The 17,289-nt window shown below is 41.8% G+C and overlaps 1 protein-coding gene across 2 annotated transcripts in view; it reads left to right on the forward strand.

Annotated features, from left to right (window-relative positions):
- Positions 1-568: 568 nt before the first annotated feature.
- slc35e1 (solute carrier family 35 member E1) overlaps positions 569-17,289 on the forward strand; it is a 22,635-nt gene continuing 5,914 nt past the window's right edge. The window contains exons 1-4 of one of the 2 annotated variants that reach the window (XM_023971132.2): positions 569-1,293; positions 2,803-2,873; positions 3,472-3,609; positions 4,410-4,535. In XM_023971132.2, coding sequence (XP_023826900.1) covers positions 966-1,293; positions 2,803-2,873; positions 3,472-3,609; positions 4,410-4,535 — 663 coding nt within the window. In that variant the 5' untranslated portion in view covers positions 569-965. Of the gene's footprint in view, positions 1,294-1,364; positions 1,817-2,802; positions 2,874-3,471; positions 3,610-4,409; positions 4,536-17,289 lie in introns of those variants that run through there. The other variant, XM_023971133.3, reaches the window with a different exon arrangement.

Here is a 17,289-nt window from a genome sequence, read left to right on the forward strand (position 1 = left end):
TGGATAGGTATTTTATGTGTCAGCTAACCACATCATAGCAATCTTATAATTTTTTTTTTTTTAAAGATTAACAAATATCAACAAACAAAAGATAAGTCATAGCAATCTGGTGCCCGATTGCACAGTCAATGAAGTGACACGGAACCATTGTCTCAGCCTTCATTCCACAATGGTCTATTATTTTATAACTCAGTGCAATGGATCATGGCTAGATGGGATACAGATTGCCATATTGACCTCTAAGGTTGCTTTTTAACTAACCCTTTTCCTAGCCTTAACCTAATTCTCATAACCTGCTACGTAAATTCTCCTAACCTGCGGCTGCTACGAAAAGTCCATTCTAACATAACCGGTATCCCTTCTAGTCAAAACCAGTGCAACGGTCTGAGCAGGGGAATGCGATCACCATCTTTGGAGGATGTTTGTTTGCAGGAAGTGACGCAATGGGCTAATTGGGCTTGTTTGACATTGCAGCCGACAATGGGCTTGCATCAAATAACTACTAATTATTATTTGTAAATCAGTCACAATTTACCTATGATAAATTACGGTTTGACCCTCTCGAGCACGGCCAGTGCAGCCGACTGCCAGATCTACACATCACCTTGTATCATACATAACGACTCATTATTTGTAGATAGTCAGAATTTACCCACGACACATCACGGTTTTGATGCTCTCGAACCCGGTCTACGATTATTTTCTCAACATTGTACATACTACCGCATTCATGACAACTCGGAACTTTCCGACTTGGAATCTCGATGTATAAAGTTAATGTCCGAGTTTCCCCACTTGGAACTTATCAGAATCAACCAAAAGGAAGCTCTACAAAAAAATGCACGCAAATATAAACTCGGTGGTTCCGAGTTTCCGACTTGTCTGGAACGCGGCATAGTAGCTTCTCCACGTCTCACTGCTGGCCTTGCTGCCACACACTGCTGCCGGTGACTCCGAAGTGGAAGATGGCTGCGGTGGAGCGTCCCCCAGTCAAGGAAGGGGTCCGGATAGCTTTACTCTGTTTCTGTTGGTATACTGTTAGTTCGGGAGGCAACGTAGTTAACAAAATTATTCTAAATGGGTTCCCTTATCCTGTCACAGTTTCGCTTTTTCATATATTCTCAATCGTCGTCTTCCTTCCACCGTTGCTGCGAGCATGGGGAGTCCCCAAAACAGAATTACCAACTAGATACTTCAAATGGTATATTATCCCTTTAGCTTTTGGAAAATACTTCGCATCTGTTTCGGCCCACTTCAGTATATGGAAGGTACCTGTTTCCTACGCACACACTGGTAAGCATTGCACGAACTCCGAATCAGGCTAACTAGCTCAGAATCATTGCTTGGTATTCTAACTAGCAGCATGGAATGCTAACGTTAGCCTGCTAACATCAACTTCAATTAATTGGTTTCTTGTGCTGGACAATTTAGACAAGCTTTAAGTGAATTGGCTTCCTTTGCATGGGACTGTATTACCCACGTTCCGTTTAACCGAGGAGCTTGCGACATACTTGGTTATTTGAATACCTTTTTGTTTGGGGGAGGGCCCCACCTAGCCAGTGCCTAAACTTGTAACTACGTTACTTTTATTTAACCATCATTTAATTAGGCAAGTCAGTTAAGAACAAATTATTCTTTACAATGACGAACTAAACCCGGACGACGCTGGGCCAATTGTGCTGCACCCTATGGGACTCCAATTACGGACGGATGTGATACATCCTGGATTCGAACCAGGGTGTCTGTAGTGACGCCTCAAGCACTGAGATGCAGACCGCTGCGCCACTACAGTTGTCTCATTCAGTGGCAAAAAACAGTAAGGCTGGATTTCCGTTGATTTGTGGTTGGTCCAGAGATCATTAAGTAAATGGTTAAACATGTGCGTTAACCATAGTTTTTCTGCTCACAATAGGTTTTATGTTGTGTTACTCCGTATGATGCATTCTTGCCTGTCATATATGATGTCCATTGTTACAACTACAGCGTACTAAGCCTAATACAACTACCTGCTACAGCGACAGCCTATAGGGGAGTGTGTGACTGAAGTTTGTTACCTCTAAATGAAAGCGTAAAATATGAGTATTCACAATGAGTATTTGAATTGTGCTCTCATTACTATGAGAAAGCAGAACTTCAAGGTACTGTCAGGGATTGGCATTGAGTTCTGAACAGCACTAGCCCATCGGGCAAGACAGGAGTATTTCTTGGTTAACCGAAGATTATGGTCACTTGATTGAAAATGTAGAAGTAGTTTACACACGGAAATGCCATTACTTGTCTTTCACCCAAAAAACGGGGAGGAACCAGAATGATCTGTTTAAGATACTGAAAATCTTTGCAGAAAATGTCACCTGCCAAATTACTGTTTCCTGACTGCTCAGTTCACTTGCCCCCGATAACACTTAATGTCAATCCCTATGTGTTATACCCTTTACTTCCTAATTAGTTAGGTACCTAATGTTGGACGTCAGCCCCCATACAGTGTAACTGTAACTCATTGCTGTCTCACTTCACTAACTGACACGTCAAGCTATGGCGTGATGATGCAATATGCAAAGTAACACGTTTGTTGTTACCAGGGGTGTGTCTGACGCACAATACACAATGAAACTTAAACTGTAGGTGTGAGGCACAGTTGCATGGTCAACTAAGTCTTTAAACCACTGTATCTCAAAAGTCATGCTCCTTACCTTTCCAATCAATACCCGTTCCACTCAAGCCATTGTCCTCAATTCATGCACTGAACAGGATCCTTTTATCCATTTTCCAATCTGACATTCTTTGTTTCTTTTCACCCCACAGTCAAAGCCACAATGCCAATATGGGTTGTGTTGTTATCAAGGATTATCATGAAGGAGAAGCAAACGACAAAAGTRAGTAACTCAGAAAATTGATTGTGTACATAAAGCTGCTTTGGAAGATATTTTGTCCAAGCAATGGTGACATGGCACAATATGATATATATATATATATATAGGCTTGCAGGTGCATTTACAGAAAATGTACCCCTCTTCTTACATCATGTTAACACTGCAGTGGCTATAGGAGTGTTCCGCAATAACAAAGCTATTTATGTGTCAGGCATTTAGAGGTTGGGCAAATGTGACATGTCCCAAAACAAATGAGCAAAACAACTGCATGTGTATGGATGTCAATTTTTTTTCAACTGTACTTTGAGACTCCTCCATGATTAGGAATATCCTGCTGACTTTGGCCTAGTAACACTTTATTTGGATAGTCCATCTGTAGATGCTCTACAGACTATCTACTAACCATGACCTTAACCCTAGCCCTAACCTTAACCCTTATTCTAAAAGTACCTTAACCGTAACCTTAGCAAGCAGTTGCTTATCAACACATCGTTTGTTGATAGTTTAACCATCTGTATAGCATCTACAGATGGAAAATCTGGACTACCCAAATAAAGTGTAACCCTTTCTCTTTTGCAYTCCTGTCTTGTACCTGTCTCAGGTGTACGTATCTCTCATCCCCATCATCGGAGGAGTGCTTCTGGCCACGATGACAGAAATGTCCTTTGATGTATCTGGGTTAGTCAGTGCCCTGGCCGCCACACTCTGCTTCTCTCTGCAAAATATCTTCTCCAAAAAGGTACATCTTACCAGTCTGCACCCTTTGAAAAATACTGTTATTTATGTGTTATGAGATGATGGATAAAAGTATAGCTGGAGAGCACATTTTGAACTTTGGTGGACATTTGAATGACCTATGTGTTTGGGTAATGGTTGGAGAATAAACTCAAGCGGTTTTATTTAATAGAATACTGTATTGCCCTTGAAGGAATGGATCATGCACACTGTTAAAGCATTCCTTGCAATATTCAAGTGCTGATATAGTAGACAGCACTCATACTAAACATGAAAACACTCGAAAGGAAAACTCAAGGGCAAGGCCTATGAGTGTGAAGCCTTGTGAATCTTTTCAATGTATTTGTTCTTAACATACTGTCGATGGGTAGTGTCCTATACTATGCCGATGTGGCCTCCCTTTAACCAATATTTGAGGAAAACATATTTCCTCCATTGGACATTATTACTTGGTTAAATGTTTTATGAAAACTGACAAGTGCTAGAGTTAAGAATTACTTTTGATAATACTAACCCTGCAGTTACATTATTGTGTAATGATTTGTGGTGTTAGAGTTTAACAACCATGTCTTGTTAATTACCAACTGTGATTACATTTCCTGTCTATCATGATGTTGATGAAGAAAACCAAAGCATTCAACGAACAAGGAATTTGTGCCCTCTCAATTTATAACGATGTGTCTTCGTGTAGCCTTGAGATATATTTTGCTGCCCACTGATTTCCAAGGTCAACACACAACAGTTTTCTGCAATGGCTGGCCTAAGAAATGACAAAGCTATGAATTAATATTCATGGCTTTTTAGGTGCTGCGGGACACGAGAATCCACCACCTGAGACTTCTCAACATACTGGGCTTCAATGCTGTTTTCTTCATGGTGCCTACGTGGGTTCTGGTGGACCTCTCCTCATTCTTGGTTGAGGGGGATTTTGTGAGTTAAAATAATACGTGCTTCAGTTTCGCTCAAGTGTATGCGTAGGTTCATACACTGCTCAAAAAAATAAAGGGAACACTAAAATAACACATCATAGATCTGAATGAATGAAATATTCTTATTAAATACTTTGTTACTTTTTTCTTTACATAGTTGAATGTGCACAACAAAATCACACAAAAATTATCAATGGAAATCAAATTTATCAAACCATGGAGGTCTGGATTTGGAGTCACACTCAAAATTAAAGTGGAAAACCACACTACAGGCTATCCAACTTTGATGTAATGTCCTTAAAACAAGTCAAAATGAGGCTCAGTAGTGTGTGTGGCCCCACGTGCCTGATCCCTACAAAGCCTGGGCATGCTCCTGATGAGGTGGTGGATGGTCTCCTGAGGGATCTCCTCCCAGACCTGGACTAAAGCATCCGCCAACTCCTGGACAGTCTGTGGTGCAATGGTGGATTGGTGGATGGAGCGAGACATGATGTCCCAGATGTGCTGAATTGGATTCAGTCTGGGGAACGGGCCAGTCCATAGCATCAATGTCTTCCTCTTGCAGAACTGCTAACACACCCAGCCACAATGAGTCTAGCATTGTCTTGCATAGGAGGAAACCAGCCAACCGCACCAGCAATGGTCTCACAAGGGGTCTGAGGATCTCATCTCGTTACCTAATGGCAGTCAGGCTACCTCTGGCGTGCCATGGAGGGCTCGGCCCCCCAAAGAATGCCACCCCACACCATGAGACCCACCGCCAAACCGGTCATGCTGGAGGATGTTGCATGCAGCAGAACGTTCTCCCCCCAGACCGTCACGTCTGTCACGTGCTCAGTGTGAACCTGCTTTCATCTGAAGATCACAGGGCGCCAGTGGCGAATTTGCCAATCTTGGTGTTCTCTGGCAAATGCCAAACGTCCTGCACTGTTGGGCTGTAAGCACAACCCCCACCTGTGGACGTCGCACTCATACCACCCTCATGGAGTCTGTTTCTGACCGTTTGAGCAGACACATGCACATTGTTGCCTGCGAGGTCATTTTGCAGGCTCTTGCAGTGCTCCTCCTGCTCCTCCTTGCACAAAGGTGGAGGTAGCGGTCCTCTGTGGTTGTTGCCCTCCTACGGCCTCCTCCGCGTCTCCATGTACTGCCTGTCTCCTGGTAGCGCCTCCATGCTCTGGACACTACGCTGACAGACACAGCAAACCTTCTTGCCACAGCTCGCATTGATGTGCCATCCGGATGAGCTGCACTACCTGAGCCACTTGTGTGGGTTGTAGACTCCGTCTCATGCTACCACTAGAGTGAAAGCACCGCCGGCATTCAAAAGTGACCAAAACATCAGCCAGGAAGCATAGGAACTGAGAAATGGTCTGGTCACCACCTGCAGAACCACTCCTTTATTGGGGGTGTCTTGCTAATCCTATAATTTCCACCTGGTCTATTCCAGTTGCACAACAGCATGTGAAATTTATTGTCAATCAGTGTTGCTTCCTAAGTGGACAGTTTGATTTCACAGAAGTGTGATTGACTTGGAGTTACATTGTTTGTTTAAGTGTTCCCTTTATTTTTTTTGAGCAGTGCATGTTACGCGTCAAATAATGTGATCTTTTGTTGTCCGGCTTATGAGCTTATATGATAGTGTTTCATCTATTACTGTGTGTCGTGTGTTGCTATAACATATTATATACAGTGGGGCAAAAAAGTATTTAGTCAGCCACCAATTGTGCAAGTTTTCCACTTAAAAAGATGAGAGGCCTGTAATTTTCATCATAAGTACACTTCAACTATGACAGACAAAATGAGAGAAAAAAAATCCAGAAAATCACATTGAGGATTTTAATGAATTTATTTGCAAATATGTGTGAAAATAAGTATTTGGTCAATAACAAAGTTTCTCAATACTTTGTTATATACCCTTTGTGCAAAGACAGAGGTCAAACGTTTTCTGTAAACTCACAAGGTCACACCACTGTTGCTGGTATTTTGGCCCATTCCTCCATGCAGATCTCCTCTAGAGCAGTGATGTTTTGGGGCTGTTGCTGGGCAACACGGACTTTCAACTCCCTCCAAAGATTGTCTATGGGTTGAGATCTGGACATTTGCTAGGCCACTCCAGGACCTTGAAATGCTTCTTACGAAGCCACTCCTTCGTTGCCCGGGCGGTTTTTGGATCATTGTTCATGCGGAAGACCCAGCCACGCTACATCTCCATGACCCTTGAATGGAAAGGAGGTTTTCACTCAAAATCTCACGATACATGGCCCCATTCATTCTTTCCTTTACACGGATCAGTCGTCCTGGTCCCTTTGCAGAAAAACAGCCCCAAAGCATGATGTTTCCACCCCATGCTTCACAGTAGGTATGGTGTTCTTTGGATGCAACTCAGCATTCTTTGTCCTCCAAACACGACGAGTTGAGTTTTTACCAAAAAGTTCTATTTTGGATTCTCTCATTTTGTCTGTCATAGTTGAAGTGTACCTATGATGAAAATTACAGGCCTCATCTTTTTAAGTGGGAGAACTTGCACAATTGGTGGCTGAATAAATACTTTTTTGCCCCATTGTATTTAACATACACAAGTCCACAGGATGTCACACACTGGGTACCAGAGGAGGCTGGTGAAAGGAGCTATAGGAGGACGGACTCATTGTAATGGCTGGAAGGGAATATTGGAATGGAGTCAAACATATGTGCCTAGCTCCACTCCCATTCCCCAGGTCCTCTCATTTGTTGACTTCTGAAACCATAAAAGCCTTGGTTTCATGCATGTTAACATTAGAAGCCTCCTTCCTAAGTTTGTTTTATTCACTGCTTTAACACACTCTGCCAACCCGGATGTCCTAGCTGTGTCTGAATCCTGGCTTAGGAAGGCCACCAAAAACTCTGAAATTTTCATCCGTAACTATAACATTTTCTGACAAGATAGAACTGCCAAAGGTGGCGGAGTTGCAATCTACTGTAGAGGGAGCCTGCGGAGTTCTGTCTTACTATCCAGGTCTGTGCCCAAACAATTTGGGCTTCTACTTTTAAAAATCCACCTTTCCAGAAACAAGTCTCTCACTGTTGCCGCTTGCTATAGACCACCTTCTACCCCCAGCTGTGCCCTGGACACCATATGGGAATTGATTGCCCCCCATTTATTTTCAGAGCTCGTGCTGTTAGGTGACCTAAACTGGGACATGCATAACACCCCGGCCATCCTACAATCTAAGCTTGATGCCCTCAATCTCACACAAATTATCAATGAACCTACCAGGTACAACCCCAAATCCGTAAGCACAGGCACCCTCATAGATATCATCCTAACCAACCTGCCCTCCAAATATACCTCTGCTGTCTTCAACCAGGATCTCAGCGATCACTGCCTCATTGCTTGCGTCCGTAATAGGTCTGCGGTCAAACSACCACCCCTCATCACTGTCAAACGCTCCCTAAAACACTTCAGCGAGCAGGCCTTCCTAATCGACCTGGCCCGGGTATCCTGGAAGGATATTGACCTCATTCCGTCAGTAGAAGATGCCTGGTTATTCTTTAAAAGTGCCTTCCTCACAATCTTAAATAAGCATGCCCCATTAAAAAAAAATGGAACCAGGAACAGATATAGCCTGTGGTTGACTCCAGACCTGACTGCCCTTGACCAGCACAAAAACATCCTGTGGCGTACGGCATTAGCATCAAATAGCCCCCGCGAAATGCAACCTTTCAGGGAAGTTAGGAACCAATATACACAGGCAGTTAGAAAAGCAAATGCTAGCTTTTTCAAATGGATATTTGCATCCTGCAGCACACACTCCAAAAAGTTCTGGAACACTGTAAAGTCCATGGAGAACACAATCACCTCCTCCCAGCTGCCCACTGCACTGAGGCTAGGAAACACTGTCACCTTCGATAAATCCACAATAATTGAGAATTTCAATAAGCATTTTCCATGCTTTCCACCTGGCCACCCCTACCCTGGTCAACACCCCTGCACTCCCCACAGCAACTTGCCTAAGCCTCCCCCATTTCTCCTTCACCCAAATCCAGATAGCTGATGTTCTGAAAGAGCGGCAAAATCTGGACCTTTACAAATCAGCAGGGCTAGACAAGCTGGACCCTCTTTCTAAAATGATCAGCCGAAATTGTTGCAACCCCTATTACTAGCCTGTTCAACCTCTCTTTCGTATCGTCTGAGATCCCCAAAGATTGGAAAGCTGCTGCGGTCATCCCCCTCTTCAAAGGGGGAGACACTCTCGACCCAAACTGTTACAGACCTATATCTATCCTACCCTGCCTTTCTAAGGTCTTCGAAAGCCAAGTTAACAAACAGAACACCAACCATTTCGAATCCCACCGTACCTTCTCCGCTATGCAATCTGGTTCCGAGCTGGTCATGGGTGCACCTCAGCCACGCTCAAGGTTCTAAATGATATCATAACCACCATCGATAAGAAAACAATACTGTGCAGCCGTATCATTGACCTGGCCAAGGCTTTCGACTCTGTCAATCACCACATTATCGGCAGACTCAACAGCCTTGGTTTCTCAAATGACTGCCTCGCCTGTTCACCAACTACTTCTCAGAGTTCACTGTGTCTTAATCGGAGGGCCTGTTGTTCGGGCCTCTACAGTCTCTATGGGGGTGCCACAGGGTTCAATTCTCGGGCCGACTCTTTTCTCTGTATACATCAATGATGTCGCTCTTGCTGCTGGTGAGTCTCTGATCCACCTCTACGCAGACGACACCATTCTGTATACTTCTGGACCTTCTTTGACACTGCGTTAACTAACCTCTAGACGAGCTTCAATGCCATACAACTCTCCTTCTGTGGCCTCCAACTGCTCTTAAATGCAAGTAAAACTAAATGCATGCTCTTCAACCGATCGCTTCCCGCCGGACGGTTCTGACTTAGAATATGTGGACAACTACAAATACCTTGGTGTCTGGTTAGACTGTAAACTCTCCTTCCAGACGCAACAAAGCATTCTTCACTCATGTTGCCAAACATACCCTCGTAAAACTGACCATCCTACCGATCCTTGACTTCGGCGATGTCATTTACAAATTAGCCTCCAACACTCTACTCAGCAAATTGGATGCAGTCTATCACAGTGCCATCCGTTTTGTCACCAAAGCCCCATATACAACCCACCACTGCAACCTGGATGCTCTCGTTGGCTGGCCCTCGCTTCATATTTGTCGCCAAACCCACTGGCTCCAGGTCATCTATAAGTCCTTGCTAGGTAAAGCCCCGCCTTATCTCAGCTCACTACCTTAGCACGCGCTACAGCAGGTATATTTCACTGGTTCACCCCCAAAGCCAATTCCTCCTTAGGCCGCCTTTCCTTCCAGTTCTCTGCTGCCAATGACTGGAACGAATTGCAAAAATCACTGAAGCTGGAGACCCATATCTCCCTCACTAACTTTAAGCACCAGCCGTCAGAGCAGCTCACAGATCACTGCACCTGTACATAGCCCATCTGTAAATAGCCCATCCAACTTCCTCATCCCCATACTGGTATTTTTTTTGCTCCTTTGCACCCCAGTATCTCTACTTGTACATTTGTCTTTTGCACATCTATCACTCCAGTGTTTAATGGCTAAATTGTAGTTATTTTCGCCTATGGCCTATTTATTGCCTACCTCCTTATCTTACCTCATTTTGCACACACTGTATATAGACTTTTTCTCTATTGTATTATTGACTGTATGTTTGTTTAGTCCAGGTGTTCACTCTTTTGTTTGTTTGTTTGCTTTATCTTGGCCAGGTCGCAGTTGTAAATGAGAACTCAACTAGCCTACCTGTTAAATAAAGGTGAAATAAAAAAAATAAGTAATACTAGATTACCTCCACACAACAATCTTTAGTATCAGGTTGCCTTTTATTCAGTCGTCTCATTGAGACCACAACCTGGATACGTTCTCTTTCCTATAAAGTCATGACTAAATCCATTGTTCTCCAAATATCCAAGTAATCACTCCCTCTCTCTCCCTCCTCTGCATAACCCCTCCAGACGGGCATGTCTGAATGGACCGCACCTTTCTCCTCCTCCTGGGTCAGCGGCTTCTGTAACTTTGCCCAGAATGTCATCGCCTTCAGTGTCCTCAACCTGATCAGCCCGCTGAGCTACGCCGTGGCCAACGCCACCAAGAGGATTCATGGTCATCAGCATATCGCTCCTAATGCTACGCAAACCCCGTCAGCTCCACCAACATCATGGGCATGATGACGGCAATAGTGGGCGTCTTCCTGTACAACAAGGTGAGTCTCTTTGACATGTTTCATTTACGTTTTTAGTTATTAGCAGATGCTCTTATCCAGTCATTACAATCACTGCATTCAACTAAAATGTGTAAAACAACCACTTATCACAATTATTGCAAGTTAAACCTTAAAATATTCACTGTTTGCTAAATCAGTGCTAGTAAGAAAAGAGAAGTGCGAGTGTGAAGGACTCTTGCTGGATGGACTCTGTTCATCTTCGAAAACGTCTAAAACAACCTCTTTTAAATAGTATCTTAAATAAGACATCTGTAGCGTAATACAATAGTATCTGAAATTTTCCAAACACTTTGGCCACCAACAACTAATTCAACTTAGTTCATGAAATAGATGAACAATTATATCAAACTCAGCATTCAGCATGCAGGTGTATAATATACAGTTGAAGTCGGAAGTTAACATACATTTATGTTGGGTCATTAACGTCTCTAGGGTATGTGGGACGCAGCGTCCCACCTCGTCAACAGCCAGTGAAAACTGCCAGAGCGCCAAATTCAAAACAACAGAAATCCCATAATTTAAATTCCTCAAACATACAAGTATTTTACACCATTTTAAAGATACACTTGTTGTAAATCCAGCCAAAAGTGTCCGATTTCAAAAAGGTTTACGACGAAAGCACACCAAACGATTATGTTAGGTATGAGCCAAAAAGACAGCCATTTTCATGTTACACAATACGTGATTGTTTTGTTCGGTAAAGTTCATATTTATATCCAAAAATCTGAGTTTAGACGGGACGCTCCTGTCTCACTTGGCAAAAACCTGAGAAAATGCAGAGCGCCAAATTAAAATTAATTACTATGAAAATTACTATAAAATCAAACTTTCATTAAAGACATTTAACATTTTTTCTAATTTAGCAGACGACTCTTATCCAGAGCAACTTACATTCATCTTAAGATAGTGAGGTGAGACAAACACATAATAATAATAAAATATCCTTGCACTAGTCTTTTCCTACTAGCACAGACTTTGCTGATAACTCCTTTTATTGAGGAAAAATGTACTTACTACAAACTTTTTTGTGGTGAATACACTAATAGTAAATTGCTCTGGATAAGAGCGTCTGCTAAATGAGTAAAAATGTCAAATGTGACTGACTGCCTCAAGTATTTTTTACATTGGATACAAGTTTAGACTCGGAGCTAGAAAAGGGTATATCATACACTGCAGTTGAAGAACAATGGGAAATTAATTCTGCTTTGAAAGTTGATAAACTTGTAACCCAACTTTAGAAAATGGCCCTTGACTGTTTTGGACACCTACTGGGAGAGCTCGTTGTCTACTCCCATTTAAGCGTCGTTCACACTCTTAAGGTTTAGCCCCACCAACCTCTTTAAGGATTCACATGTGAGGCCATGTGGTAGACAATGCTCACGCTGCACAGTGCTCGCTCACGTGCTCTGAACCCACCCCCACTGTGGAAAGTTACATACCACAATAACTTTGGGAAATCACACAGAGTAATTTACATCAATGTGTTTTTTTTGTCATCCTTGTTATGTGCTAAGCTATTTTCTCACTGCCAACAGGCGAAATATGACGCCAAACAAGGAAGCTAAGAAAAAGCTGCTGCCTTCCTCCAAGCAGGACATGATGTCCTTTGACAATTTGGACTGGACAAGACACAGCCCAATGGTTCAGTGCCTTTCTCCCAAGGTTCAGACATTCAGTATGGTCGAAGCAACGTGTTGACTGACCACTTCCAGTACAGCCGGCAGGCCTACACAATGAACTACGGCGCCTCAACCACCAGTATGTGGTTAGGCTGGTGGATTTCTCCATGGACATATTGTATTTGTTTCCAGCAGAATTCTTAAACCACCTCTAACAAAAAGAAAGGCAAGTGCTGTAGTATTGCTGAGAGTAAGTATCAGTCATGAGTTGGCCAGCGTTTTGTCCCAAACATGTTCTCTAACATATTCTCTTCAACTCTGTGTTGTATTATTTTGATATGAACACTTAAAAAGGGATAGGTAAGTTCAAAATCAAAGTTTGTCAGATGTTTTCAGACCCCAAATGTTGTCCACTTCCAACCCTGTCCTACATCAACTGTTGCAGATAGTGTCAATCTTTCCAGTTCATTTTGGATTGAGGCATACCACTGGATCTTCATAACAGATGGCTTCGAACATGGATTCGTTTGACAAATTTAGATTTTCGAGTGAACCATGTTTGTTTTTGTTGTTGCTTGCTAAGAACAGATGTTCTTATTCTTTTTTCTGTGGGAGTTCGCTAACGTGGGAATAATTGTTACTGTAGTCAAAAATAAAATAGTTCACAACTTTAACTGTATATCAAAGACCATGAAATGTTTACCATGCCCATAATGCCTTGTGAATCAGCTTGTCCTCAAGGTTACATTGACCCCAATTTATCACAGAAGGCCTGAACATTTTACATTAATGTTTTGCAGAGATTGGCAACATTTCTCCTATACATGTTAAAACCGTTTGCTCTTATGACATTTTCTGGTTTGTCTTTAACAAGTGATGGAGCGTGAAAATGTATATAATCGGTTGTAGTACAGAAAGGTCCCCTGTTTGAATACCCCAATCCGAAAAAAGGTGAAAAATATTTCTGTGCCCTTGAGCAAGGCCCTTAACCTCCAGAGGTACTACTATGGCTGACAATGTGAAACGACACATTTCACTGCTCTATCCAGTGTATGTGACCAAAAACATCTATTTTTTAAATTAATTTTGTTCCATATTTACATATCGGTCATTTAATTCAATTTGTATCTGATTGGTAATAGCTGTGTAATATGTCGGTAGAAGGGTCAGGATTGGCAGACTTACTGGATCAGGCTTAAGTTTCAGTAGACTCCACTTGTTTTGCCTGTTTGTCATTTTGTTCCTAATATACACACTTACAATCATGTTCTGATTTAAGGAGTTAGTATTTCCTCCTGCATGCGAGTAATTTAGCCTACAGGGAACAATAGCTGTTTTTCAAAGCTGGTGTGACGCACCTGAACTGGTTATTTAATTGCAAATCAATGGAAGATGTGACGGAGACTAACTAACTTGTGTGAAGCTCTACCAAAAATGTTATCCTTGTTGACTATAAAACGAATATTCTTCTAGTCCAACTTTTTTATTTGAGTTTGCGTGTGTTCAATTTGTTACAGCACATTCAAGCATTTTAAGTGGAGAATTCCTTTGCTGTTTCCTAACGGCAGGAAAGTTGGATCTAACCTGATTTTATTGCATGTTCAGCGACTGGCCGGCAACAAACTACATGCTGAGTTTGAAAAAGCAGTTGCTGTTTACCATAAATACAAAATAATGTATTTAAATATCCCCCTATGGTATGTGCGTGTATCGTTATGGATGGCTGCACAGAGGATCCATGTGTATTTACACATTTAAGGAACGCTTGTGTGGAATTCTCAGGTAGTTCCAAGCTTATCATAGTCCATTTAGTGAAACTTCCATATCATTTAGTTCAGCAGGTTTGGTCTGTTTACGTAATGAAATTCATACTGGCGTGGTGATTAGGCTATGGGGATTTGAATACATTTGACTGTCACTTATGCCTGTTCTCTGCATGTCCTCATGAATGAGTTTTGACTTGACTTTGTCCATCATTGTCTTTGTCTTCTCTGTAAAGATGATTCAAATGTAGAAATCTGTCATTGGATAACAAATGTTTTTATTTGTTGAAGGAAGGTCAAATGTTGGCGCCACGACTTGGATTCTACGAAATCAATTTTTTCACCTTTAACAAAGATGTTTTGAAGAGCTGTGGTAAGTCAGCTTGGATCCCATCTTATTTTGTATTATTGTTTGTCATTCTGTTCAAATGTCTCAAGGTCGCTTCTTAAATCTATGGTTGAGTTTGTCACGTCCTTACGCAAGGTGCCAATGGAAGGAGCTACCTGGCTCAAGTGCATCACAAGGATTCTTTTTTTTACTCTAGTTTTTTGACCCAGTAGCATGGAGTGTATGAAATTCTGATGTGCATTATGTATATGTTTAATTTAACGTAAAGCCTAATTTGTCTATACAGTAAGCTAATGGATAACACTTTGAACATGAGAATTTAGAGAAACTGTGTTAGTTCTGGAACGTATTGCTAGAGGTTATTACTGGGAATGTACATTTGGATATGTGGGGTTTTGCTTTGTAAAAGTTGTATAAAATGCAATTTTTTTTCTGTGTTTTAAATAATCTGTGAAAAACTGAATTTTTACTGAACCATATGTTTATAGCTTTTATTTATGGTGTCTAGGTACAGAAAAAGTATACATAAGTGCAACCATGCACAGTGTTGTCTGCTTACGGTTAGTAAATACTATTTAAAAATGTCTAAAAAAATAAATGCATTGTGAAAATGAATGTATGATTTCATTTCTTGATAAAGGTGAGCTATACATTGAATGCATAGTAAACATTTATTTGACTTTGGACAGGTGGTGCCTACATTGAAAGATGAAGGTGAGTCTCATCTATCACTTTTGACAATTCTAATGATGATCATCTATGTTCAATGCATTGTTTAACTAAACGCTTCAGCCTATCAATTGCCAACTGTAATCGTAACATATCACACTAACTGTTAATTTCGCCTAGTTAAATAAAGTAATAAATATAACAATAAAGCAAGTGCTCCCTTCTTGTGTCAAGAATAGAATAGACTTTTAACAAGTTTATATTATTTCCCCTCCATATCTAACTTTCAGGCATATTTCATTATTGCTTGGTATGAGGACAATAGGACTTCGTATTGGGGGAATTAACTACCAACCACAAAGGAGTCTGAAGTGGAAATGTAGCTTTGTATCCATTTTGTAGCACACCTATCCATTTTCACCATTGCCATAGGGTGGGTAGCTATGTAATTCAGAAATGGAGAGATGGAAACTTTCCCCTTACTTTATCTAACAACTATTACTCAGACTTGCGGCTGCTGTTCCACTTTACTCTTCTCCAAAGTAATGCACCGGTTAATTTCCCCTCATGCATTTAAAAGAGGAACGAAGTGGAAAACTCTCCAGCTGCTTTCACCAGTCTTATACTTTTAATTGATATTTAACACTTTTGTAATCTAGTCCCTAAAGCATGAGAGGAGTGAACACTTCTGGGTGAAAGGGGTAGGAACAGGAACAACAACCAGAGAACTAGTCATCTCCCCTGGATGAGGCACACTCCCACAACCTCCATGACAATTTTCAAAAAAGCTAGATTTGTTGTTGAGTCACTTCACTCCTGAATGCATAGCTGCCTGCACAGTGGTTTCGAATTCAGTCCAATCAAAGCTTTTAGAGGAGAAAAACATTGGAAATCCAGCCTGGTCCATCCCACTGGACACAGACGTCCAATTCAACATCTGTTCCACATTTGTTCCAACAGTGTGCCCAGTGGGATAGACTAGATGTAACATAGGAATGTAAATCCTGGAACTCATTAGTATGATATGTTACATTTTGGATGGTTACTTAAGGTAATGAAAATAAGGCGGTTGGTTGGGCGTTTAGCTCGAACGCCTAGGCACCCAAAGGTTGCGTGGTTCAAATCTCATCACACTTAGCATTTTGCAACTATTGTAACTTACTACTTTTTTGTTGTTGCTACTTTGCAACCTACTTAGCCACCTAGCCTAACATTAGCCAACAAATATAGGGAATTCGTAACATATCATACTAGGCCTGTAATTTTAACAATGAAATGGTTGGACATCCACAAATTAATACATACTGTACCAAATTGGTAACGTTACACGTTAGTATAACCAAACAGTAAGGAATATTCTTCCTTAATAGTGAGTTACACCCCCTTTTTCCCTTCAGAACAGCCTGTCAATTTGCGGGGCCATGGACACCTCTACAAGGTGTCAAGGTTGTTCCACAGGGGAGCTGCACATGTTCACGCCAATGTCTTCCATAATTGTGTCAAGTTGGCTGGATTGTCCTTTGGGTGGTGGACCATTTCTTGAGACAACACTGTTGAGGGGGGAAAAAACCAGCAGCGTTACAATTCTGACACACTCAAAACCAGTGCCCTGCACCTACTACCAAACCCCTGTTCAAAGGCACTTACTTGTGTGTGTCTTTACCCATTCCCTCTGAAACAGCCACACACACAACCCATTTCTCAAGGCTTTAAATGTCCGTTTAAGCCGGTCTCCTCCCCTCATCTTACACTGCGTGAAGTGAATTTAAACAGGTACATCAATAAGGCTTTTCCACCTGGACTTACTCTGGTTCAGTCTGTCATTGGAAAGATGCATGTTCCTAATGTTTTATTAATCTCAAGCGTAACGAGATGGAGGGAGACAGACTTTACACTTTTCCTATGTTACGTCGTATGCTTGGAGTCTCCAGGTTGACATCTTCCGCATGCTTCCTCTGAGTGTATTCTACACCTCTGCAGAAGAGGCACCAAACGTGTGCGATGAAAACGTCTGCTTTTTAGCGTTGGTGAAGGTAGATCCAGGAAATTTTACTTGACATCTTGTGCATTAACTTTAATCTCTCTCTTT

This window comes from Salvelinus sp. IW2-2015, linkage group LG26, assembly GCF_002910315.2.
Source record: "Salvelinus sp. IW2-2015 linkage group LG26, ASM291031v2, whole genome shotgun sequence".
Lineage (NCBI taxonomy): Eukaryota > Metazoa > Chordata > Actinopteri > Salmoniformes > Salmonidae > Salvelinus > Salvelinus sp. IW2-2015.